General features: G+C 38.0%; 1 protein-coding gene across 2 annotated transcripts in view; it reads left to right on the top strand.

Moving 5' to 3' along the window:
• MICU1 (mitochondrial calcium uptake 1) overlaps positions 1-27,804 on the top strand; it is a 249,274-nt gene that overhangs the window by 176,145 nt on the left and 45,325 nt on the right. For both annotated transcript variants that reach the window (XM_034662666.1, XM_034662665.1), the window contains one exon: positions 4,384-4,581. In XM_034662666.1, the coding sequence (XP_034518557.1) occupies positions 4,384-4,581 (198 nt within the window). The remainder of the gene's footprint in view (positions 1-4,383; positions 4,582-27,804) is intronic.

Below are 27,804 nucleotides of genomic sequence, written 5' to 3'. Positions count from 1 at the left end.
TATTTCTTGGATCTTTATTCAGTTCCACTGATCAGTGTGTCTGTTTTTATACCAATACCATATGGTTTTAACTACTATAGTCTTGTAGTATAAGACTATATTTGAAATCAGGTAGTGTGACACCTTTAGTTCTTCTTTCTCAAAATTTCTTTGGCTGTTAAGGGTCTAGGTCTTTTTTATATTTTCAAAAACCAACTTTTGGCTTTATTAGTTTACTCATGGTTTGTGTGTTTTCTAGTTAATTGATTTCTACTCTCATTTCTTTCCTTCTACTCATTTTAGGTTTCTTTTACTCTTTTATAAGTCTCCTAAGATACCATCGTTGGTCATTGTTTTTAGAATTTTCTTCTTTTCTAATATAAGCATTTAATGCTACATTTTCCTCTAAGTAGTGCTATAGAAGCATCCTATAAAATTTGGTATGTTGTATTTTCATTATCTTTAAGTTTGAAATATTGTCTACTTCACATGTGACTTCCTTTTTGACCCATGAATTGCTTAGAAAAGTGTTGTTTATTTTCCAAGTTGTCAGGCTTTGTTTTTTTAGTTATGTTACTGCTACTGATATCTAATTTAATTCCATTGTGCTCAGAAAACATACTCTGCATGATTTAATCCTTTTAAATGTATTGAGTCTGGTTTTATAGAACTGCATCTGATCTATCTTGGTAAGCATCAATGTGTATTAAACAATGTGTATTCTGTGGTTTTTAAGCATAGTGTTTTTATAATTATGAAATGTCACTGTTTATCTTTGGTAATACTCTATCTTAAAGTCTACTTTATGTGATTTTAACATAGCAATTCCGGCTATGCTAACTATTTGCATGGTCTGTCCTTTTTTTTCATCCATTTACTGTAAGTATATCTGTGTCTTTGTATTTAAAGTGCATCTTTTATAGACAGCATTAGTTGGGTCTTGTTTTTTTATCCATTCTGACAGTCTTTGCCTTTTAGTTGCAGTATACATAATCTACTTAGAGTTAATATTCACATGAAATGTAGAAACACTGCTGGGGCACCTGGGTGGTGCAGTTGGTTAAGCATCCATCTTTTGCTTTCAGTTCAGTGATCTCAAGGTCGTGAGATCAGGCTCCGCATTGGGCTCTGCATCCAGCATGGAGTCTGCTGAAGATTCTCTCTCCCTCTCCCTTTGCCCCTCATGCTCATGCTCTCTCTCTCTCTCTTTCTCAAATAGAGAAATCTTTTAAAAATGTAGAAACTTGCAACCATAAGGTTTTATTTACCTCTTTTCCATCCTTTATGCTATAGTTGTTTTGTGAATCACATCTACACACATTATAAACCTTGTAATAAATTTTGTAATTTTTGCCTTAAAAGTCATATATTTTTTAAAGAAAATAAGACAAAAATTGTTTGTTATATTTACTCACGTATTTACCATTTCTGCTGCCCTTCGTTCCTTCCTGAAGATCCTAGTTTCCATATGGTATTATTTCCATTCAATTGGAAAAACTTTTTTTATTCAAGGTTTATTCATTTATTCTAGAGAGGGGAGAGAGGGGCAGAGAGAAAGAGAGAGAGAGAGTCTTACGCAGACTCCATGCTGAACATGGAGCCTGATACAGGGCTTGATCTCATGACCCTGAGATCACAACCTGAGCCAAAACCAAGAGTCCAATGCTTAACCAACTATACCACCCAGGTGGCCCATAAAAACTTTCTTTAGCATTTCTTGTAGTGCACATTTGTTAGTGATGAATTCATTTATATCATCATTATTTTGGGAAGGAAGTTCTAGATCTAGAGTTCTAGATGTAGATGTAAAATTCTCAGTTGTTATTTCACTACTTCTGATTCCTTTTTTATTTTATTTTATTTTGTTTTATTTATTTGAGAGAGAGAGAGGGAGAGAGAGAGCAGAAGCAGGGGGAGCGGCAGGCAGAGGAAAAACTGGCTCCCCGCTGAGCAAGGAGCCTGATGTGGGACTCTATATTTGATCCCAGGACCCTGAGCCAAAGGCAGATGCTTAACTGAATGAGCCACCCAGGCATCCCCTTCTGATTCCTTCTGATTAAAAGTTTGGCTGTTTAAATCATTGTTGCTCTGTTTATAATATGTTGTTTTCTTTCTCTGCTTTCCAGATTTTCTCTTTAGAATTCATTTCTAGAAATTTGATTACAATGTTCCTCAATGTGATTTTCTTTGTATTTATCCTTCTTGGTATTTGACGAGCTTTTGTATATATAATTTTATGTTTTTTATCAAATTTGAGAAGTTTTTGGTCATTATGTCTTAAATTTTTTTGGCCCCATTTTCTCTTACCTCTCTCTGACACTGCAATAACACAAATGTTAAGACCGTATGTGATATTACATCACAAATCTCTAAAGCTCTGTTATTTTTTTTCAATCTCTTTTGCTCTCTGCTGTTCAAGCTGTAGTTTTTGTTGATTTATCTTCATACTCACTGACTTTTTCTTTTGTCAATTCTTCTATTAAGCTAATCCAGTAAATTTTTATTTCAGATACTACATTTTTCAGTTCTAGAACTTCCATTTCATTTTTTTATAGTTTTCTTTCTCACCTGAAATATCCTGCCTTTTCCTTATTCACAAGTATATATTACACTCTTGAAATTATTCAACTATTTTAAGTTCTTGTCTACTAATTTCCAATATCTGGGTCATCTTGGGATTGATCTCCTTTAATTGCCTTTTTCTCTTGAGGATGAGCCAAGTTTTCCCATTTCTTCATATGTTAAGTAATTTTGGATTTTTGCCTAGATATTATGAATGACATGTTATTGACCTTAGATTTTGTTATATTCATCTGAAGAGTATTAGTGTTTTATTTTAGCAGGCAAATAGCTCAACTGGATTTGGCTAGAATTTATATATGGAATGTGGGGCTCCCTCTCTTTGGCTTTCTCCTTTTCAGGATTTCCCCCTCACTTTCCAGTGGTTGTAATTGCTCCAAATTCTGTCCTTACAGTTTTTTAAGCCAGAGAGACTGAGAGCACTGATCCTCGTCATAGACTGGGGAGTTCCTTCACCTCTCAGAAGCAAAATAGCCATACTCGTAGTACAGATACTAAACACTAGACTTGAATTTAGAGCAGATGGGTCTTGGGGGCTCCTGGGTGGCTCAGTTGGTTAAGCATCTGACTTCGGCTCAGGTCATGATCTTGGAGTACTGAGATTGAGCCCCGTGTCAGTCTCGCTGCTCAGCAGGGAGACTGCTTGCCCTTGCTCCCCCGCCCCCCTGCTTGCACATGCTCTCTCTAAAGCGAATAGAGCAGATGAGTCTTATTTCTGTCATTGGTGCTGACATGCAAAATGACTTGGGGCAGTCGTTTCACCATTCCATTCACTTGTTAGAGAAGGGAGTGCTATTTCATCTAATGTGATCCCTTGATAACTGGCTTTCTTAAACTGATAAAACTTCTAATATTGATCACAAGGAATCTTGGTGTAAAAACTCTCTCAGACCAAAATCTAAATTATAAGGTAGCTTATGAGCAAATGGCTCTCTTTAGAAGTTTCTCTGCTTCATCTTTATACATTTAGATTCTTGGGAAATACAAGAATTTATTAAGTTGAAAGTGCTGTAGGCTTCCAAACATTCAAACTTTGTGCTGACTTCCCAGGTAAACAGGTATTTTCTTGACAGTGTATTTGTCAAGCTTATAAAAAAAGTTAAACAGAAGCAGGAAGAGGACCTCACATATTTCAAAGTCAGTGTTGCATGAAACAAACTAATAACTAATATTACTCTTTGATTCATCTTTTTCTAAAATCACTTTGATCATGCATATTACTAAAAGGCATTAATCTACAGTTAATACTCTGTGTGAGTTTTCTCCGACCCTTCTATCACACACATCCTTTCTCTAACCCATTTCATAGCAGATCAAAGCAAAAGATCATAGCAAAAGATAGTTACAAAAAAACACAAAACCCTCATAACTGTTTGGGCTCTGTTCACCCAATGCCAGGACAGAAATGTTTTTTTTAGTATGAAAGTATGAGAAGTAGTAACTCATTTGTGAGACAGAAGAGGGATGAAATTTTAGTCCAGAGATCTTTTGATTTTCTACACAGCATATAGCATATAGTAAGCATTCACAAGACTAGTTGAATTGATGTTTTGATTGATTCTCATGTTACACACTTAACGAATTATCATATAAAAATATTTTAAGAAAATATTGGGGTGCCTGGGTAGCTTGTCAGTTAAGCGTCTGCCTTTGGCTCAGGTCGTGATCCCAGGTCTCAGGATCGAGCCTGCTTCTCCCTCACCCTCTGCCTCCTCCCCACACATGCTCACATGCTCTCTTTCTCTCTCTCTCTCTCTCAAATAAATAAATAAAATATTTGTACTTTGTAATGTTTTTCTGGATCGGGGTTTGCTTCTCTTTTAGGTTCAGAGCATCATTCGCTCCCAAACCAGTATGGGTATGCGTCACAGAGATCGTCCTACTACTGGTAACACCCTCAAGTCTGGCTTGTGTTCAGCCCTCACAACCTACTTCTTTGGAGCTGATCTTAAGGGGAAGCTGACAATCAAAAACTTCCTTGAATTTCAGCGTAAACTTCAGCATGATGTTCTGAAACTAGAGGTAGGTATTCCTTGGACTTCAGGGGAACAGGGCACTGCCCATCACATAAGCACATAGAGCCACTGGGTGGGGAGGGCCTGCAGTATAGACATTCTTTCAATCTATCTCCAGCTGTGAGAACTGATTGGTTTGAACCTGACATCAGGTAGGAAGTACTATCTTCTGTGAAGATGTTTGGAGTAAAGTGGTTCTGGGACTGAAAACCAAAAAAGCCTAAATTGAAAATCTTAGTTGTCTTTAGATACTCACCTTGAGGAAAAAGAAATTCAGGGGTCAGAGCTGTTCTCAACCTGAGCATGTATCCCCAGTTTTATGTTTATTTTGTAGAAGGCACAATGAGGTAGAGATGAGGGGGGATAATAAGTAGACCTTTCTTTGAAAGTTTACAAAGGTAAAAACAACTGGCAACACAAAAATGTCAGAATAAAAATACACATGCTCAGAGTTGCACAAATGTCGTACTGTGTTTGGAGATTTATTTTTCCACTTACAGTTTAAACCATCATGCTATTCACTTCCTGGATACAACCCTTTAAGAAAATTACCTTTCTCTGTGTGTATATTTAGTGAATTAAGTGTGTTTTGGGTTAATTGGCTACTAAGTCTGTTCAATTCAAAACATTCATTAAATGCCTCCTAATACTGGGTGTTATACGCAACTAATGAATCATCGAACTTTACATCAAAAACCAGGGATGTACTGTATGGTGACTAACATAATATAATAAAAAATATTTTAAAAATAATAATAAATAAATAAATGCCTCCTAATGCACTTTTTTCCTGGAAAAAATGAAATCTGATCTTTACATTTTTAAAAATTCCCTTACATTGGTGTTTCTCGACATCTTTTTTTAAAAAACATATTTAATATTATTTGAAATTTGAATACATTAAATTACTATGATTAAAACACATTAAAGTATTGGAGAAAAGCACTGCTTTGTTTTTAAACTATGTATATTACTTCTTTATCTGCTCTTCCATTTTTCTCCAAGATTCTGATAAGCTACTCCCACGGCTTCCACCCACTTAACTCAATTGAGACAGTTTGAAAAATCACAACTGAATTCTCATTATTGATAAGAACACCATTGAATGTTCATACTCTAGGAAAGAAGTATGGATAATACTAAAAATCAGATCAAACTTTGAAATGTGCTTTGTGCCTGTTTTCTGAAAATGGTATAATTGAGACTCAAAGAATTTACCTCCAAAAAAACAAATTAATGGATCTCCACAATTCAACCTTCTTGAGGTTGAATATAATAAATGTAAGTGGTGTGTATATGTGTGTGTATGTATATGCATATATGTGTGTCTACACACACATATAGCATGGAAAGCAAAACTTAACTCTCCTAGAGCCTCTGGCAGGGGCTAGGAATCAAACTGACCTTAAGACAGATTAACAGGAGAAAAGCATGTCAATTTTTACACATACGTGGGAATCCCCATAGGAAAATGAAAACCCAAAGAAGTGGCTAGGCTTAATAGAGTTTATATACTAAGTTGAACAAAGGCAGGCAACTTACCTTTATGAAGTTTGCATTATTATCACCAGAGAAGGGGAGTCAAAATTGAGAGTAATCTATACAAACAGACCAAGGTTGAATAATTCTTATCTTCCTTTAGTCTCTCCACATATTTTAGTTACTTTTCCACAACTGCCTGTCTTTGTTTCTTTCCTGCTGGTATAGGAAGGACATCTTTCACATCAGACTTTTATTTCCTGCTTTCAGGAGTCTAATAACTTTTGTGTAAGAGTTGGTATGTGGGATTCTAGACATATGCCTTGGTCCCCAGTATGCATAGCTGGAATGGTCTTTGGAAACTTTGTAACATAACCTGGGAATGTAAATTACTTAGCATATTAATTATATAATTAAAATTTAACACAGAGTCTAGATCCATAAAATGCAGTTGAAGAACAAAGGAAATGGTATTTTTAACAAACTTTGAACAACAATATGCAGTCATCCAGAGCATGGAGCAGGTGCCTGCCTGACCACAATCTAGCCTGACACTCATTCCTGGACACACAAGTGGTAATCTCAAAAGATACAGCATGGGACTTTCTTGTCTTTCACTCTGCAATGCTCTAGAGCAGAAAACTCCCATCATTGCCAATGAGGTAGATTGTCAATGAGGTAGAATATTACAAAGCAGATTACGGATTTCATACATGTGTACCTGCACATAGCCTACGCCCAAATGCAGGGAAAAAAAGATCTAAAAGACAGTTGTATCTAAGATATTTCCTGTGGAAAGCTCTCTTGTATTTTGGCATCGGCTTAGGATCATCTCTGGGTCCGAGACTACCAAGACTATTCCTGTCTGCATTCAGCAATTCCTCATGTAAGGGAATCAGTAGACTCTTACGTGAAAGAGCCCAGTCTAACATGTAATAAATATTCTATAAATGTTTATTAATCCTGAATCCACCTTTCCGTGTAATGGTACAAGTCCAGTGAATAAGTGCCTTGTTATAAGTAACCCCCATAGTTAAAGTTTCATGAATCAGTACTTTGTCTTTCCAATTAGATTTGTAATTCTTTGAGGAGGTGTGGATAGAAGAAAGAACATACCTTTGGTGCTCTCATAATGAGACCTGAGTTAAAATTTTGTTTCCACCAGTAAGTCCTGGTGGAATATGTCACCACTATGTGATATTTATTTGACTGATTTACCCTCTTAAAGCCTAGCTCCTCATTTGTTAAACAGGGCAGTGGTTACATGAGATCATGCATCTTATGGGCTGGATTGTGTTCCCCTAGAATTCTTATTTTGAAGCGCTTACCCCCAGTACCTCAGTATCTGACCGTATTTGTAAATACAGTCCTTAAAGAGGTGATAAGTTAAAATGAGGCCATTAGAGTGGACCCTAATCCAGTTCTACTGCTGTCTTTGTAAAAAAAAGAAATTTAGACACACAGAGTCCAGGGATGCCAATGCACAACCATGTGAAGAGACAGCAAGAGGGTAGCCAACTGTAAGGCAAGGAGAGAAGACTCAGAGGAAACCTGCTCTGCCTTTACTTTGATCTTAGACTTGCAGCCTCCAGAGCTGTAAAAAAAATAAATTTCTGTTGTTTGTCACACAGCTGGTGGTATTTTGTTATGGCAGCCCTAGCAAACTAATACAGTCATATGCCTGACACCACACGACCTGTACTATACCTTTGTTAAGCATTCTTTTTATCTTCTCTGTATATCTCTGCCACTTAGTATGGCAGTTGGCATATATTACACACTTAAACAGGTCATCTCGAATGGCTGAAAGGCCCTTTTTTGAAATACTTTTTTGATAAAACCTCTGGAAAATGGAAGCAGTTTTTGTTTTTATGAAACACTTTTGATTTCACTTTTCAAAGCTTGGGTAATTTCTCCCTTCACTGAATATGAAACATAATCTCATAATCATAGCCAAGAGGAAAATGGAAATGATTAATGGTATCTTAACTTTCGTATTGGTTTTTATAATTCCATTGTTCTTTCTATTTACCTCTTACTAGTTTTATTTCATAACTTACTTACTTTAAAATTTCAGATCAAGAAGATTTATTCCATCTAGTTATTCCCCCCCTTTTTTTTTTGTAAGATTTGTTTATTTATTTTAGGGGGGAAGGGGCAGAGGGAGAGAGAGTCTTAAGCAGACTCCATGCTGAGCACAGAGCCTGACACAGGGCCTGATCCCACAACCTGAGCTGAAACCAAGAGTTGGATGCTCAATGGACTAGGCCACCCACTGCCCCTCCATTTAGTTATTTCTATCTTTTCTCACTACAATAGCTTTAAGAGTGAAGAGAACACTATTTATCTGTCAAATTTAATTTTCAGAAGGATCAGGGAAGAGGGTGAAAAGAAAGTCCATAAACATTTATTGAGTGCCTACTATGAGTCAAGCAACTTACAAATATTACATGCCTTTTTTTTTTTAATCTTGCCAACCCTATTATGTTTAGGGGTATTATACCTGTGTTTGAGATGTAGAAACTGAGACTCAAAAAAGTAAAAGTCACAGAGCTATCAAATGGTAAGAGCGAGAATTCCAACTCAGTCTTTCAGACTAAACTATCTTCTGTTCTTTATCTGATGATTATTAGTTTTAGCCTAAGATGAGGTTTCTTTTCCTGACTTACTTTGAGCTGTAAAGAAAAAAAAAAATGTTCTGAATTTTAGGAACAGAAAAAGACCAAATTTCTTGAATATCTATAGTCTACCTGCTTTAGCACCATCTTTTCCTAGTTCTTTTGCCCCACAAATTGAGTCGTACGACTGAGAAGAAATACATTGTTCTTTTGTGTTTGTAAGATATTACCTAAACTAGTCGTTTAATATCTTTATATTACAATCATTAGCTTGTCAGGTTTTTATAAATGTCTTAATGCTTTTAATTCTGGTCATTTTATTCTACCCTTATTTCTCTATCTGGAAACTCAAAAAAAAACATGGGTTTGAAGGAATGACTTAAGAATACACAGTTGGTTTTTTAAAAAAATCTCTTTTGAAGTTATTAAAAATTCCATCTAAGGCTACGAAGAACTATTGAGTTGAATTCCTTAGAGACAGGTGCCAAGTCTAATTTCAATTAATATATTCATTGATTTCTTGAGGACTACAGTAAGTAGGATGTCAGTCAAAAATGAAAGGTAATAGAAAACTCTTTGAAAGAGTATAATTAATTTTAATTTGGGGGGAGGGGTAAAAGGAGCTGTCATGTCATCAAAGAAAAGCAAAAACTAATTTATAAAAGAAGGAAGAGGCCGACTCCAGAATATACAAGAAAACTGAAAGAGCATCATCTAATAAAATTCCAATCTGTAGCATGATCTTTTTTTATTAAGTTTTGGGTTCCACATGCTTATTACATAACCAATCAGATTATTGCATTTTAAGAAGGCATGACTATCAATTATCTGAAGGCAAATTGAGTGTAGTTCAAAGGGTAAGTGAGGGGCGCCTGTGTGGCTCAGTTAGTTGTGTTGGACTCTTGGTTTCAGCTCAAGTCATGGTCTCATGCGTCCTGAGATTGAGTCCTGCATCCAACTCGGAGCTTAGCGGGGAGTCTGCTTGAGACTCTCTGCCTTGACCCCACCCCCCACTCATATGCACATGTATATGTGCTCATGCGATATCTCTCTCTAAAAAATAAATATTTCTTTAAAAATTTTTAAAAAGGATAACAGTGACCATCTTATATTCCTAGTCTTCAAGAAAAAAAATATTAAAGTTAACAAATCTGTTCAGTCAGGAAGAAAGATAAAAGGGAGACATAAAGAACAATGCTAAATTATTTTCATTTGTCAATAAAAGCAGAGCAAAATGAAAAAAGGTTAATTTAAGTTAAATATTGAGGAACTTTTGAAAAAAATGATACCTATAACTGCATGATTAAAAGTGCCTAAGGAAAATCCAGATCACCTACCCTTTATATCATCAAGCTGACATCTTTATACTCATCTCTCTAAAGTGCTGAAGTAGAATTAAATCTGTCTTGCTCCAATGCGGAGGACCATATTAAGAGACAAACCTCAGCTCTTTTGCTGCCCAAAAGATTTGGAGTAGGAGACCAGAAGGCAAGAAGGCTTTCAATCAAACACTCCTGGAACTAGAACACTCTTGGCAAAGCAGATTGCTTTTTATCCTAATACCAGCTTTGTTTCGTGTTTTCTTCTGGGAAACGGATTCTTATATAAACTCAAAGATGAGAATTGACTCTTGATTTAATTAAATCTAAGAAACTAAATGAGATGTGTTCAGTGAGGTTTCTTTTAATTTTATTCTTCAACTTTTGCCAGTAGAAAGCAGAATGTGAATAATAATAAATCTGTAGTTTCTTATTTCATCCTTAGATGTTTTCAGCTTGAATTTTCCAAAAATCATTAAATGGGTTATTAAACAGTACTTGTCTCTTCTAGGTATTTATAACTTTAAGGAGCCAAGTATATGTTTAAAGGTAAAAAGTAAAAAGCCTATTAAGGTAACAACAATCTCCACTATAGAAAAATTGTAACTTTGCTATTTGGTTATAATAATAAAATTATTTTACTAGTTCATTTTTTCCAAAAAATTTAAAGTACTTAGCCAACATGAACTACTTCACCTTATAAAATTCTTGAGGAGAAAAAGCCATAGCAAGCATTATTTTCCCAGATGTTTAAAAAAAAGGAATCTCTATTACTTTAGCCATATAAAATATTTTTATTTCTTCTTTCAAGTTATTTATTTTGATCCCTTTCCTTATTTCTTAAATCCAGGCATCTGTTTCTTTTATAAAAGTAACAAGTTGGGGTGCCTGGGTGATTCATTTGGTTAAGCGTCTGACTCTTGATTTCCACTCAGTTCATGATCTCAGGTTCATGGGATGAAGCCCTGCATGAGGCCCCATGCTCAGCAGTGAGTCTGCTTGTCCCTCTTCCTCCCCCCTGCCCCTTCCCTCAGACAAGAGCGTTTTCTCTCTCTCTCTCTCTGTCAAATAAATAGTTAAGTAAACAAACAAATTTTTTTAAAGATTTTATTTATTTGTCAGAGAGAGAGCACAAGCAGGGGGAGCAGCAGGCAGAGGGAGAAGCAGGTTCCCCACTGAGCAAGGAGCCCTACGCGGGACTCGATCCCAGCAACCTGGGATCATGGCCTGAGCCAAAGGCAGACGCTTAACCAACTGAGCCACCAGGCATCCCTAAATAAAATATTTTTAAAATTGTATTAGTACCATGATCCATCCAACCTACTAGTCTTTCTTTGCCTGGGACACCAAGGGATATTTTAGGAAGTAATCATTAATTTAAAAAAATAGAAATATATAAAAATAATAGAATAAAAATTTAATTGCCCTCAACAATTATTTATAAGTCATTCACCCATGACTTGATGTCAAAACTTTTTAAAGCTAATTATATTTTCTCTCTGTACCACACATTGTGAAGTAGGTCCAGTATTTTGCTGTGATGAGAACAAGTTATCTCTCAGGATGAATTAGTTTAACAAGAAGATATACAAAACCCAAAGCCAAACTCTGATTTAATTTCTTGCAATTGCCTTAACGCCCTGTAACTCAAGTTTGCTATCATTTGTGGCTTATAGATTCTTCAGTTGTAAAATTAGACTGAAAATACTAGATATGGTAGAATGTCCATGGTGATATAAAGCTTCCTTGATGTTGTAAATTTGCAACTTTGGTAATTATTCTGTAAAAGCATACAAAACAGTGCTTTTTTGTTTCATATCTTTTGGAGAATGAAGGAAAAATTTTAAGAATGATACTTTGTTGCTTAAAATATTTGATTCTAGACGTGACTTTTGGAGATTCTTTTTTTTTTTTAAGATTTTATTTATTTATTAATGAAAGAGAGAGAGGGAGAAGCAGGGTTCCACCTGAACAGGGAGTGCAATGCATGACTCAGTCTCAGGACCCTGAGATCGTGACCTGAGCCAAAGGCAGATGCTTAACCGACAGAGCCTCCCAGGCGNGCAGGGGGAGTGGGAGAGGAAGAAGCAGGCTCATAGCAGAGGAGCCTGATGTGGGGCTCGATCCCATAACGCCGGGATCACGCCCTGAGCCGAAGGCAGACGCTTAACCGCTGTGCCACCCAGGCGCCCCCCTAGACATGACTTTTAAAAGGTATTGATTGGCTCTCTGAATCTGACCTTTTGGATTGAAATGCAGAAAACTATTAGAGATTGATATTTTTCTTTGATTTTCAGATAGCTTTACCATTCCAAAGTCAATATGTTAATGATACCTTTGTAATACTGGGAAATCTCCGGGATTTTCCTATCATCAATATCTTTAACTTTATATTCTAAGTTAATTTTAAACTGGGTGCAGGACAAGAGGAGCTCAAATAAATCATGAAGATTTGATCTTTCTCCGGAAATTGTTCCTCAGTATATCATTCATATAGTCTTACAGCCGTCTTTCAGTAGAACACAGGTGCTTCTCAATTTATGAATGAGCTGTGTACCAATGTCTCAAAAGTTTACAGGTCAGTTGTTTGGGATTCAGAATGCAGTGATACTTTTTTTCCATTTCATACACAACAGAATACTTAATAGTGTTGAATGCAATAATAATGAAATGAGAAGTAGTATGAAAGAAGATGATTGTGTGAATTTATAGTTCAGTGTTTAATCTATACGTACCCTTCTAGCCACAGCAGTCTTGCAATATCAGGTCTAGAATATCAAGTATTTTAACCAAAGTTTGAGCACATACTACGTAAAGTGAAAATACTAGCCAACATTTCTTAAGAGATTACCATTGAGCCAGGCACTATTCTAAGTGCTTTATGTACATTATTTCATTTAATTTTCACAAAGCTATAAGGTTGGTATTATGATTATCAATATTAAACAAACAAGGAAACTAAGGCACAAAGAGATTAAGTAACTAGCCCAAAGAGGAGCTGAGATTTTATTCCAGGCAGTCTGCCTGCAGAGTCTGCTCTTATAACTTACACTAGCTTTCCAGGAGTTATGGTAAATGCTCAAGATACTGAGATGAGCAAAACATTGTTCTCCCAAGAAGCTTACAAAGGTGAGACAGATGAACCACAAATTCTTGTACAGTGTTACAAGTACAGTACCAGACGTATTTTTATGGCGCAATGGGAGTGTAAAAGGGGACATGTAAATTAGTCTGTGAAGAGCACAAGAGACTGCTCAGGAAGCTTCCTCCAAGGAGGCAATATTTGAGTCAGGTCTAACCAAAATTCACTCTATACAAAGAATAGGGTGGTTAATTTTTATTCATACTTTATTCTGGTTGTAGGATAGATGAGAAGAGGCAGGGGAGCCCTGAGTAACACTGGGACTGGAGCCAGGAGAGGGTGACAGAGAAAATGACCTTTCTTATCAAGTCTGTCCCAAACCAGGCTGAAATTAATGTGTCTCCAAGGCATTCTCATTTTGGTAAAGGGACCCTGTGCCCTCAAGTCCAGGTCTGTGGAGATCATCAAGAAACAGATGGAAAGCAGGGGGCATGATAAGAAAAGAGGCTTTCTCCAGATTTCTCCAAGAGTTAGCTAGGCCCATGGGTAGATCACATTTGGCCTCTGACCCAGACTTCGAATGAAGAAGTCTGGACTAAATGATGGGCAGGGTGTCTGAGTAGGCCTTTTCATTTTTCTTCCTCTTAGAGCATTTCAGCTGCAAATGACTTTCAGAATTGCAGTCTTTGGAATTTTTGAACATTTAAAAATAAAGAATTAGGGCTTTAAAGAATGACAGTTGTACTAATGAGTGGAAAGAAGCTTTTTTGTCCTTTTTCTCCATCCTTCTTTTAATAATTTGGCCCCAAATAACTCTAATAGATCTCTCTTTTTTTTTTCTCTCCTGATTTTTTAAAAATAGCTTTAGCCTCTAGCCTACCATGCAGCCTTACAGGAGTCTAGGGAGTCTAGACAATGTCTTAGGAACCACAGCCAGCTTTGCAGTAATTTGTGGATAAATAATGCATTACAGCCTGTTGAATTCAGACTCCAAGCAAATGCCACTTTAGAGGGTCATATATATTACATCAAGTTATTATCCTCCGAATTCTTTAACAGCATAGAAAAGGTTTTTTCTCAAGTCTCCTTCATTTCTCCTTTTTCCTGTTATAATAGAATGCCTTTTCTCCCTCCCCACCCACATTCTCCTCATTTGTTTTGTATCAAATCTACCACATTAGCATGAATGATTTTTCTTATTAAAGCTTCTTGGACTAATGAGGCACAAGCTACGTCAGTCATTTTTTTAGCATTAAAATAAGCCTCTCCAAATAAAGTAGTGCCAAAACATCTTTTTTAGGATGCCCCTTTTCTTACCAGTCTGTCCTTGAAATTTGGTAGCCTGTCTACCTAGCAGAAAAGTAAAGCCAAAAATGTAACACGGGGTTTTTTTCCTAATAACAAATTAAAATTATCGAGTCTTTAGGTATGTGCCAGATATTGGCTTAGATACAAAGGTAGGTAGAGCCCAGTTCCTGAATTTAAGGAGTTAAATCAGATTAGAAGTTAGATAGTTATTACAGCACCAGAAGAAAAGTACAATGATGGAAGTGTGCACACAGTAGGTGCACAGTAAATATATGTCAAAAGAGTAATCAGTATACAGTTATGTCATTTGGATTTTTGAATTTTACTTCTTTGACCTTGGGAGCCTTAATTTCTTCAAATGTCATCATGGTGATATCTACCTCACAGAGTTGTCAGGAAGACTTCCTGAGATAAGAAAGCAGCCAGGGCTGTGCCTGACCCCCATCATGCACTCTAGGAGGTCGGTTCATGTATCATTCCTTCATGACCGCCTGCTTCTTGCTGAGACGCTTAGCGTCCAACTGCTCCGCAGAGCCCCTTCCCAGAGACTGTTGGTGTCTCCTGCACTTCTTCCATTATCAGCAGAGGAAGTAAGGGAAGACGGGTGACCTGCGCTTCCTGACATCTCTGGCCAGTGGCCCATCTTGATATTTTCTGCAGCTTCATAGCCTTTAAAGTTTGAAAATACTCCAGGAAATTGCCAACTTCACAGTCGTTGTGTTGATAAGATTTGTAACCCCCAATCAGTGATTTACAGTATATCCAACTAGAAAAATAAGTGAGGTGTATTGAATTCATTGTGCTGGAAATATTGCTCAATCAGATGTTTGATAATATTTTTTATATTTCTATGTAGGTAAATTTATGGAGCATGATGCTAGAAATTAAGGAAGAAACTGAAGTAGTTTCCTTGAATAAGGATTGGTCATTTTCTCTTCATTGGACATTGTATACAATTATTTATCTCTGTCATTGTTGTAAGAGTATTAATAAACTATATTTTCCTTTCAGCATAGAAATAGTTCTCATGGGGACACCTGGGTGGCTCAGTTGGTTAAGCACTACCTTCGGCTTAGGTCATGATCTCAGGGTCCTGGGATCCAGCCCAGCGTCGGGCTCCCTGCTCAGCAGGGAATCTGCTTCTCCCTCCCCGGCTGCTCCTCCCCCTGTGTCATGCATGGGTGCATGCTCTTTCTCTCTCTCTCCCAAATAAATAAAATCTTTAAAAAGAGAGAGAAATAGTTCTCATGGATTTTCTGTACTATTATTTCACTATTGGCAAAGTGAAAACAGAAATTCTGGAAGCATCTGGAAGCATTTGCTGTAGTGGAATTACCTTCCCCATCTGGTAGCTTTTTTGTTGTGGTAATTGTTTCTCTCTCTTTTTCTCTCTCTTTCTCTCCCTTCCTCCCCCCTCTCTCCCTCTCCCCTCTCTCTGTATAACAAAATGACGCTTGGGATGAATTAATGTTAATAGGGCTAATTTAACAGTTGCTCTTGTCTGAGGTGTTGTGTCTGATTCTGCAACTCCAGCTCTGGTGTTGTCACCACTGCTACTATAGATTCCTGCTCAAGCTGTAGTGGTTTTGCAAAGTAAGAAGGTAGTTTCTAACCCCTTCTCTCCAAAATTGGAGCATTACAGCTGTATTAGTTAGCTATTATTACATAAGAAATTATCCCCAAACCTAGCGGCTTAAAACAAATATTATATCACGCAGTTGCTAAGGGACAGGAATCCAGGAGCAGCTTAGCTGGGTGGTTCCAGCCGTCTCGCATGAAGTGTAGTCACACTGTCAGCCAGAGCTGCAGTGCTCTAAAGCCTGACTAAGCTAGAGGGTCCTCTGCCAAGCTCACTCACACGGTCGTGGGCAGAAGGCTTCCGTTCCTCACTCTGTGGATGTTTTCACAAGGCTCTCATGACATGGCAGCTGGCGATTTACACAGTAAGTGATCCAAGAGAGAGAAAATGCAACCAAGATGTCTTTTATTACCTACTCTCAGGAGTGACATCACTTTTGCTGCATTCTTTTGGCCACAGAGACCCATCCTGGACCATTATGGGAGGAGACTAACAAGAGTATGAATCTTAAGAGATGGGGAACATAGGAGGACATCTTTATACAGACTACCGCATGTATAAACTCACCACCTTCCCCAGAATACAAGACTGGCCTTTGGAGGGCTGTGTCAAGAACAGTTCCAGTGACATGCCGTCAGCAGTAGTGCTGTCTCATGGACCCAGTGCCATTGCACCCTTTCCCAGCAGTTGGCTTATTGTATAGGCTGTCCCACCAGTTTATCTTTCAGCTCTGTGGAGATTTTATTTTCAGATGCCTCACTGCCTTTGCACCACCTGGCACGGCTCAGGGTCACCCCAGTCCTCCCCATGTTTCATTAACTTTGAATCTAGTAAAAAGAGTGGCAGCCACATTCCTTTCCCTCCCACCAGACACTTGCTTCCTAGGAGTATTCAAGCAGTGTATATTAATGGTTTCTCTGCTTCACCGGACACCTAGCCACATACTCTTGCAATCCAGGCTATGCAAATGCTTGCTATCTTCCTATCCCAGGACCTTCCATCTCCAGAGAAATGCACCTACCATGTAGCTTTTGAATTGATGAGGAAGGCTCCACTAGATCTTCAGGATTCAGTGTTTATTTTCAAGGAGTGGGGTTTAGTCCCTTTTATGCTGTGAACCATGGTTTATTGCTCCCATTAGTGACAGAAGTATTGAACATTTTAAATAAATCTCATTGTATGGCCAAAACATTAGGATGTGTTTAGTTTCCATGCTTGTAAATTTATTCCCCCAATTTAAGGAAAATGTCTATAAAGATCACTCTGTAATTCAGTATCTATTATGAGAGTAAATTTTTTTCCGTGATATTTTATAATCAACTTGGGAAATTCCCACTGACATAATGAAGTGTTAAAAACCTAACAAGTTTTTACTCAAGGTATAAGGAATTTTACTCTCGTGATACATAGAATATGATACATATAAAACACTTAATGTAGCACTTAGTGTTAGCTTTCTGGGTGTCTGAAAATGTTCATTTCTTAAGTGTGATGAACTTTGAACTTTTATTTTTTATTCATTCATTTATTTATTTTGAGAGAGAGTTGGTGGGGGCAGAGAGCAGAGAGAGAAGGAAAGAGAATCACAGGCAGGCTCCACACCTAGCACGGAGCCCAACTTAGGGCTCGATCTCACGACTCTGAGATCATGACCTGAGCTGAAATCAAGAGTCAGACACTTAAATGACTGAGCCAACCAGGCACCCCTGAACTTTGAACTTTTAAAGCAGGAAATAGCTACTCTTTGGCTATCCTTTTACATAATTTCCAATTATTCACTTAGGTATAAACTCTCATCTTACCTATCTGTGAAACTAATTAAAGAAATGGGAACAAATTCTCCGTCCATCAGGAATTCCCCTATTGCCTTAAATTGAACTAGGGTTTTCAGAGAACTTCTAGCATTTCTTGTTGAGTAGATGTATATCAGGTTGAATCTGATTGAGACTAGTTTTTAAATTTGGATCTAAAATAATGGCTGGGATTCTTGTAGTGCTCAGGAAATTACACCGGTTGGTTTACTGATTTTGTCTCACTCTGGCTTCAGAGAGCCTATGAGGGGATTTTATTTTTCCCTGTGGATTTGAATTAAGTTTTATAGTTCACTTTAAATATATATCTTTATGCTCTGACAGGGTTATGATATCTGGGGGACAATCTCTTTGGTGTTCCTCACTTGTGAGTATGTATAACCTCAAGTGTGGTGTTAATGTAGTTTTACATTCAATTTCTGCCCAAGAAAAATAATAAATTGTGGAGTTGGTTGATCTGGTGAGTATACTAAGTCCATTTATTTGAACGTGCAATCATTAACTCACCAAAGTTCATCAGATTTTAAACATACTTTGTCAACTGTGCCCGGGAGCCTACTCTCCTAGTGAAACATAATTAATTTAAAACCAGCATAACGGGGCATAGGTTTCCAGGCCCTTCTAAACCTGCTTTATAGAGGTCATCCAAAATGACTCACCTTCCCACTCAGGTTTTCCAGTAGTCACCACATACATCTGCCAGAGGGCTCAATAGGGCAGATCTCAGAGCAGAGTAAAAGTTACATCATCTTGATAAATGAATACTGCTAGGCTATAATTAGTATATGTCAATCCCTAGTTACTAGATAGCTTCACATAGTTGAAATATCTGCCTCTCTCTGCCAGTATTTGCTGGTAAATACATGACAGAACAATGTGCAGTTTTCCTCATGATGTTACCATGGTGGCATCATTTTAGTGTTATTCCATTGGTTGGCTCTGATCTAAAATACCAATTAACTTCCTCTCTGCCTCCACACTAAAAACAGTGCAGTAATTTTGACCTCGTGTTGATGTGGCAGTCTTCGCTAGTACTGCAAAGCCATGGACAGCATGTGTCCTCCCTAGATGATTTGGGGCTTATTGTTGCCGCCCAGCTACATGACAGCCAGAGGCGAAGAGGTGGGTATTTGAATTGTAGTAAAGGGATAGAATCGAGAATGACCAGCTAATATTAGTATCTTTGTCTCCTATGTTACATCTAGCACCTCAACTTAAGTACCCTTGAAAGTAGGGGATCTCTGCTATCTTTGGGAGCTACAGGAGATTGTAAGAGCAACTTCTTTCATAGTTGCCGCTGCCCCTGTTACCTTGCATTGGCCATTCTCATTGATGTATCAGGTGTTCCAAATCTAACAGGACCCCACGAAGGAAAGATATTAAAATTAATTTAAAGATTTAAGTGAGTATAATTTCAAACATAAACATTCTGCCATCACCAGCAAGAGCAAGGCCTGCTGGACAGAAATGAGGAGTCATCTGACTTTCAGTAAAGGCTTAGGGTTAAGCAGTAAGAAAGCCAAGCAACCATAGGCTTTGCACGTAGCTAGAGTTACACTCAGAAAAACGTGTGCAAAGCAGAAAAGAACCTAATTAGGCACAGATCTCTTTCTTTTTTTTTTTTTTTAAGATTTTATTTATTTATTTGACAGAGATAGAGACAGCCAGCGAGAGAGGGAACACAAGCAGGGGGAGTGGGAGAGGAAGAAGCAGGCTCACAGCAGAGGAGCCTGATGTGGGGCTCGATCCCATAACGCCGGGATCACGCCCTGAGCGTGAAGGCAGACGCTTAACTGCTGTGCCACCCAGGCACCCCTCACCGATCTCTTTCTTAATCACACCCACTCCCGCAATCACTGTCAGTAACATCATCTTGGCCGACCACTTCTGTCCGTCTCCACCACCATTCTAGTCATCTTCTGCCTGGATTACTTCTGTTGCCTCTTTACTAGTCTTACTATAGCCACTCTTGCTTTCCCTGTCCTTCTTAGAATAAAGACTTAAACCCATCCCCATAGCTCTGTATAATTTGAGCTCTGCAGCTGCCTTCTCCAGATTCATCACGTACCAGTGTTCCATCTCAGGGCCTTTGTACTACTGTTCATTTGCCTGGGACACTCTGGTCCTCCTTTCCTTTCCCTTAGTTACCTCTTTCCTATTCCTCAGAGCTCAGTTACACCTCACTCAATCAAGGAAGTCTTCCTGCTTCACCAACTTCCAAACCCAAATTAGACCACATTTTTATATTAGATGTTTCCAAAGCGCCCCATACTTCCCTTCCTATCACTTATATAGTCATCTGATTGTTGAATATCTGTTTCCAAACACTACTTAAATACTTATATACTTCTGAGAGAGAATATTAGGCTCATCATTATTTGCTTAGTGCCTGGCATAGTACCTGACACAAGCAAGATGCTCAGGAAATAGTGCTGAATTAGAAAATATATCATCACATGTGGGCAACAGCCTGATAAAGGCACACACACATGCACATACCCTCCTTTGTCTCAATGGCATCATATGGTTTAGTGTATCAGGGCCCTTTGGGGATATCTAGTCAACTTTCAACAGTTCTTTCTCTAGGATTTGTTCCATACTACTTCCCAAACACAGGTGTGGGCTCCTGGAAACCGTGCTTGTACTTTGTGCCTCCCCCTTGTTGCCCCTCCTGTCACCCTCTCCACCCCCATCCTGGCCATAGCTCCTTGGTCACAAGTGGATGCCCAGCCCAGGTTGGACCAATCAGAATTTCTCCAGAGGAAATTTGAAATTGGGACTAGATACAGTTTGTCTCTTCTGGTGGCTGAACTATAACGTGTTCTCCAAAACTCCAGGGTAATGGCCTCTGCCCACTGTGTAGACCCATGAAGCACTGAGAAGAAAGGCTAACAGAAAGCCGAGACTGAAGCAGCTGCACAAAATGAGGGCTTCTGGTCCTGGCTTTCAGTCCTTTCCCGTCCATGAGCTGCTTTGGTCTCCTGGGTTACCTAAATTTCTTTTTTGCTGAAGCTAGCTTGCATTGGTTTCCATTATTTGAGCAAAAAGAATCCTTAATACAGCTAGAAAAACTAAAAATAATGACCCCCAAAACATGCCCAGACTTTATGGAAGAAGATTCTGGGGTCACTGAGCTCATATAGAAAATGAATGAACTTCAGATGACTTCCAGGTGCCTTACAGGGTATCATGGTTAGTTTTGATTATTCTAATTAACTGCCATGTTGAAGAACCTTATGCTTAAGCAGGAAACAATCCTAAATAGCTCTTTTTAAAAACAAAGAGGCTACCACATAATTGAAAAGTATCTTCTATGTCTCTGAAGTTGCTTTAAGAAAACAAAGCAAAATGAAAAACTAACATTTAAGAAAGACAATCTTAATTAGCTTGGTGACTTAAAAAATAAAAAAAACAACTTCAGGGGCGCCTGGGTGGCACAGCGGTTAAGCGCCTGCCTTCGGCTCAGGGCGTGATCCCGGCGTTATGGGATCGAGCCCCCACATCAGGCTCCACTGCTATGAGCCTGCTTCTTCCTCTCCCANCTGCTTGTGTTCCCTCTCCCGCTGGCTGTCTCTATCTCTGTCAAATAAATAAATAAAATCTTTAAAAAAAAAAAAAAACAACTTCAGCTCTGAGTGATTTGACACATAACCTCACTTGATGTTTTCTCTTTGGTACTCTAAAATGCATAATTTAGAAATAGGGTTTTCTGAGTGGCTCAGTTGGTTAAGTGAATGACTCTTGATTTCTGCTCATGTCACAATCTCAGGGTCATGGGCTCAAGCCCCAAAGTTGGGCTCCACACTCAAGGTCTGCTTGAGGTTCTGTACCTCTGCCCGTCCACCTACTCATGCGTTCTCTCTCCCTCTCTCCCTCTCTCTTAAATAAATACATAAATCTTTTAAAAATCGGCCAAAGCAACCTTTTTCATGACACATCTCCAAAGGCAAGAGAAACAAAAGATAAAATGAACTTGTGGGACTTCATCAAGATAAAAAGCTTCTGCACAGCCAAGGAAACAGTCAAAAAAACTAAGAGGCAGCCCACGGAATGGGAGAATATATTTGCAAATGATGCTACAGATAAAAGACTGGTATCCAAGATCTACAAAGAACTTCTCAAACTCAATACACGAGAAACAAATAAACAAATCATAAAATGGGCAGAAGATATGAACAGACACTTTTCCAATGAAGACATACAAATGGCTAACAGACACATGAAAAAATGTTCAAAATCATTAGCCATCAGGGAAATTCAAATCAAAACCACACTAAGATACCACCTTACGCCAGTTAGAATGGCAAAAATAGACAAGACAAGAAACAATTGCTGGAGAGGATGTGGAGAAAGGGGATCCCTCCTACATTGTTGGTGGGAATGCAAGTTGGTACAGCCACTCTGGAAAACAGTGTGGAGGTCCCTTAAAAAGTTAAAAATTGAGCTACCCTATGACCCAGCCATTGCACTACTGGGTATTTACCCCAAAGATACAGACGTAGTGAAGAGAAGGGGCATATGCACCCCAATGTTCATAGCAGCATTGTCCACAATAGCCAGATCGTGGAAGGAACCGAGATGCCCTTCAACAGATGAATGGATTAAGAAGCTGTAGTCCATATATACAATGGAATATTACTCAGCTATCAGAAAGAATGAGTTCTCAACATCTGCTGCAACATGGACGGCACTGGAGGAGATAATGCTAAGTGAAATCAGTCAAGCAGAGAAAGACAATTACCATATTTCTCTCATCTATGGAACATAAGAACTAGGAAGATCAGTAGGGGAAGAAAGGGATAAAGAAAGGGGGGGTAATCAGAAGGGGGAATGAAGCATGAGAGACTATGGAATATGAGAAACAAACTGTGGGCTTCAGAGGGGAGGGGGTTGGGGGATTGGGATAGGCCGGTGATGGGTATTAAGGAGGGCACATATTGCATGGTGCACTGGGTGTTATATGCAACTAATGAATCATCGAACTTTACATCAGAAACCAGGGATGTACTGTATGGTGACTAACATAATATAATTTAAAAAATTAAAATAGAAAAAAAGAAAATAATAGAAGTAGAAAATAGATGTGTTTTTGCCTAGGAGATACTTGGCTTTCACCTGCCTGTGATTGGACCCGTTGTTTCTTCCGACTTCTGTATTAAAGCTTCAGTGAGCCACCTGTTTGTGAGCCTCAGTCTCCCTGTCTTTCTCACATTTGTTTTCTTATGCTTGTCATTCAATTTAACCTGAATTCTAACTCCTGTATATTGTATTCCACTCTCTGGCTCTCCATTTTCTGTTCTAAAAAAATGGCAGTTCCCAACATCACTTTTTGTGTATTGAAAAATATTAACCAGTCCATAGAACCTAATGAGCATGAACTCATTGCCTATACAGTGACTTTCTGAATGGTCAGGAGTAAAATGAGTGATAAGATTAAGCCAACCAAAAAGGGATCAGTGGCTTCAAGTAGATAAACTGAGATTTGAGGTCTAGAGACCAAAGAACAGAATGTGTTTCTAATTTTACAGGTAATGCCCTCAAACTATAGTTTCTTTGGTGTTTTCTGAATAAGGTAAAAAATTGAGAATATGCAACTTAATATTTAGCTCAGTTCATAAGGGTAAAAATAGATATAACCTTAACTATTTTGTTGTTTTAGTGTAATAGACCTGTGTTTCTCTCAGTTAAACTGTTTAGCTTGTGTAGAACATAGGGTCCTCATGATGGATTCCTTGATCACAGCCAATTTTCCAACTCAGCCACAATTGATTTTTTTCATATCTTGTGTCTGTGGATATTGTTCTTACAAAAAAAACATCAACTAATAACTGTGTATGATGCTGTCTCCTCCTGAGTGTAATCTGGCAGAGTAACTTATAATTACCTGTTTTGTTTTTTCAGATTTATTAGGAATATGTACACTTATGTGATCTTAAAATCAGCCTCTAGACATGGGCTTGTTAAATCATTTTTTTTGTAGAAACAATACTGTATAACTTTATCATGGCTGTAATCATGCCAATAATACACATCCATGTAGAGTTATTTTATTTTATTTTATTTTATTTTATTTTATTTTATTGGGGGCGGGGGACGGAGGGAGAGGGAGAATCCCAAGCAGACTCCACACCCAGGGCACAGCGCAATGCAGGGCTCTATCTCATGACCCTGAGATCTTAACCTTAGCAGAAATCAAGAGTCAGATGCTTAACCAACTGAGCCATCCAGGTGCCCCTCCATGTAGAGTAATTTTAAAGTCTACCAGACTGTGTTGTAGTCTTGGCTTTGTCCCACTACTCTTCACATCTCAGGTTCCTCTTATGTAAGTGGAAACTATAGCTATTATACCTATCTCAGGAGTAATTATGAGACTCAAATAAGGGAATGAATAGGAAACATTTTGTACAGTATTATCCTGAGTCCATTTGTTTGTGTCCATTATGTAGTAACTACAGGACTTACAATTTATTCTTAAAGCCCCTGTTTCCATGAATTTTTGCATAAGTCCAGTTTTTATGGGAAAAGAGAGTTTATAATTTAACTTTCCATGCCCTAAACATAGTTCCACTCCTGCCTTTTTAACTCCCCATAAATATGCAAAATGTGAATGTGAAGAGTGGAAAGGAGAGTTAAGAGAATTACTGAGCTGTTTTTCTTTCCTTTCTCAGTTTCTTTTCTGTATTGTCTTTATAGAGAACAGAAAGTTTGTTTCTCTTTAAACAGAGCTGAAGTTAACAGAAGCAGTGTGCCCCCCCAAATTATTATTTGTAGCTGACATTTATTGTTATTGATAATACTGTTATGAATAGCTGACATTTATTCTGCTCTTAGTATGTGCTAGGTGGGTGTGGTACTACCATATTTCATCTAATCTAAAACACAAACAGTGGAAGAAAGAAAACAGTGGGAAGATGGACTATTTTATGTGCCACTAAGAAAAAAAATGCTGTCAAGTAAACCATAACAAAAATGCTTTCTTTACACCAAAAATATTTAATATCTATTAAAATGCTCCTGTAAGTAAAGATATATTAGGTGTCATTCTTCTACACACATAAAAGGGAATTATGAGCAAAATAAATTGGTCTAAAACTTCATCACATTCACATCCAACTCTTCTAAATTTCTACTTGACTCCAAATCTGTGTTTTTCCACACAGTACTGTCCTTTGAGCCATCAGGAGCATTAGTAATGCAGCATTTCTTAACATTGCACTGCTGCCTGGGATTTTCTTCCGAGCCACGGATGCCCGTTCTACACACACTGATGTACTCACACGGCCAGTGACAACATCACAGCTGCTGCCTAGCCAACATCAATTGTAAAAGCATACCGAATTTAGAGGTATTAAATGTAAAAAAAAAAAAAAAAAAGTAAACGCATCTTCAAAAAGATAAATTAGGGTGATTATTTCTCAGGCATTATCTGACTTAACTCTCACGATAATCCCAAGAGGAAAGTACTTATTACACCCATCATACAAATGAGGGAACCAAAGCTTGGAAAGGTTACATAAATTGCTCAGGAGGTCACAGTGGATACGTGACCAAGAAACACCAAACTCAAGTCAATCTGCACAGCCTAAATTCTTGCCACGGAAATATACTGGCTTCATTTATATTCTCCATATAATTAAGAACTCTGATGTGGATGCAGGAGGAACATCCTAACCCTACCAGAACGGGGAATGGGATGCCTGGGTGGCACCAATGGTTGAGCGTCCGGCTCTTGGTTTTGGCTCTGGTTGTGATCTCAGGGTCATGAGATTGAGCCCTGCCTGGGGCTCCGTGCTTGCTGTGGGGCTTGCTTAGAATTCTCTCTCCCCCTCTTCCTCTGCCCCTCCCCCCCTTCATGTGCACATTCTCTCTCTCTTTCTCTCTCTCTAAAAGAAGTCTTAAAAACAACAACAACAACAACAGGGAGTATATAGTGCTGCATAAAGTATTTCTCAGAGGCTATCAAACTAGAAGTTTAGTGAATAAAGACTAAATGAGAAGATTCCTACAAATACCTTCAGCCAACTGTAGATACTGTGATCTAATCTTCTGATTCAGATTGGTGGGTCTGTGTGTTTTGGTAAAAATATTCTCATTTTCCCAGTGGACTAAAGTGTGGCTATAATGATTTTTCAACATCTACCCTGGCTTCAATCTTATACGAACTGATGATATGGTAATTTTCTAATATCAAGTGACAGAAGAAGGGAAACCTTATTGATGGGTTTTTGTGGTTTTCATTGGAATGAATAAATGTACCTGCCATTCTCACCTAATTTATTATTCCAGCATAATTTCAAACTCTGAGTACAAATTGTTTTGGCCTGTGGAGTCTGGCATCACCTGTCTTGTGTGCATCCACCTGTGTGCTTAATTTACCTATTTTTATTGTTTCTTTTAGTTTGTTAGATGCCAACTAAGTATTATTAAGAAACTGTATACAGTTGACCCTTGAACGTGGAGGTTAGGGGCGGTGACCCCTCCCCCCATGAAGTAAAAAATCTGCATATAACTTTCAATTCCCCAAAAACTTAATTACTAACAGCCTACTGTTGACCAAAAGCCTTACCAGTAACAAAAACAGTCAGTTAACACATATTTTATATGTTATATATATAATGTACTGTACTCTTACAACAAACTAAGCTAGAGAGAAGAAATTGTTAGTAAGAAAATCATAAGGAAGAGGGCACCAGGCTGGCTCAGTTGGTAAAGCGTGTGATTCTAGATCTTGGGGTCATGAGTTCAAGCCACTGTTGGGCATGGAGCCTCCTTAGAAGAAGGAAAAGAAGAAAGAAATCATAAGGAAGAGAAAATACATTTACAGTCTTGTACTGTATTTATCAAAAAATTCTGGGTATAAGTGGACCTATGCAGTTCAAACCCATATTGTTCAAGGGTCAAGAGTATATAACTGCTCTCAGGTAAAGGAGCAAATGGAGCTTCGTAGCAAAGCCCGCATCTAATCATATCCTTGAAACTCTAAGGGCAACTTTAGGATTTTTTCCCCCTACATTACCCTAAGTAGAATAATTACCAATTCTAAAGAAGTGGCACAGTCTCTCCTTAGGCATTCAAGAGTGTAGCCTGGAAATCATGTCTTATGCTCCTACTAGATAATAAATACAGAATTGGTAGGGGATCTTATAAATGAGCACATGCTGTGTGCTCACAGCTCTGGGTATGACACAGTAAAATATACAAGGTATACACTCCTTCAAAAAGTGTACAATGTTATGAGAGAGATATAGGCACATTAAAGGATAATATAATGCAAAGCATACTCTTCTAAAGAGATCTAGAGCTAACCTACTGTAGGAGCTCAGAGGACTCAGGAAAGTTGAGTGTATTTTGGAAGAATCAGCAGGGCAATGAACATTAAGTGCAACGGAGGACAGGGTTTGTATTGCTAGATAAGAAGAGGGACAATATCCCAGGCAGGGAAAATAACATTTAAAAAAACCCTAATGCTAAGCATAAAACAGGTCTTTCTCTGGGGCTGTAAGGGAGTCCAAGTCCTTTCACAGCTGATGAAAGTTTCCTTTGGAATATAGAAGATCTGAAATTGATTAGATTCCCTTTGCTATAGAAAGGCTTTTGTGTTTATATTTTAGTGCTGTGAAAAAGCATTAGGCACATGAGCTTCACAGCTTGGGGAACATGTTGCATATTTTAGTGAGTTGATGGCTAATTTACACCATGCTGGGGCCCACTAAAAATTAATATCCTCCTTGCCTCTGTTATGCAACTTTTGATATCCTGATCATTTGCCGGTGATTACTGCCTACTGACTTAGAGAGTCTTCTCCCATTATAATAATGGGAGAAATTACCCATACTCTCCTATGAAAAAGTTAACATGAAGAAATTGGTGCCTCTTTCCCCAAGATTGCTATTAAAAGGTATTTGATTTGGTTTATATTTTTTCTTTTTTTTTCTTTTTGGATCATGCAATTTTTGTATCTTTATTCTATTGATAGGATATATTACATTAATTGATTTTCAGGTGTTAAACTACCCTTTCATTTATGGAATGAA

Source organism: Ailuropoda melanoleuca, chromosome 6, assembly GCF_002007445.2.
Source record: "Ailuropoda melanoleuca isolate Jingjing chromosome 6, ASM200744v2, whole genome shotgun sequence".
NCBI lineage: Eukaryota > Metazoa > Chordata > Mammalia > Carnivora > Ursidae > Ailuropoda > Ailuropoda melanoleuca.
Note: the sequence above shows the minus strand (reverse complement) of the source record. Positions and strands in the feature narration are given on the sequence as shown.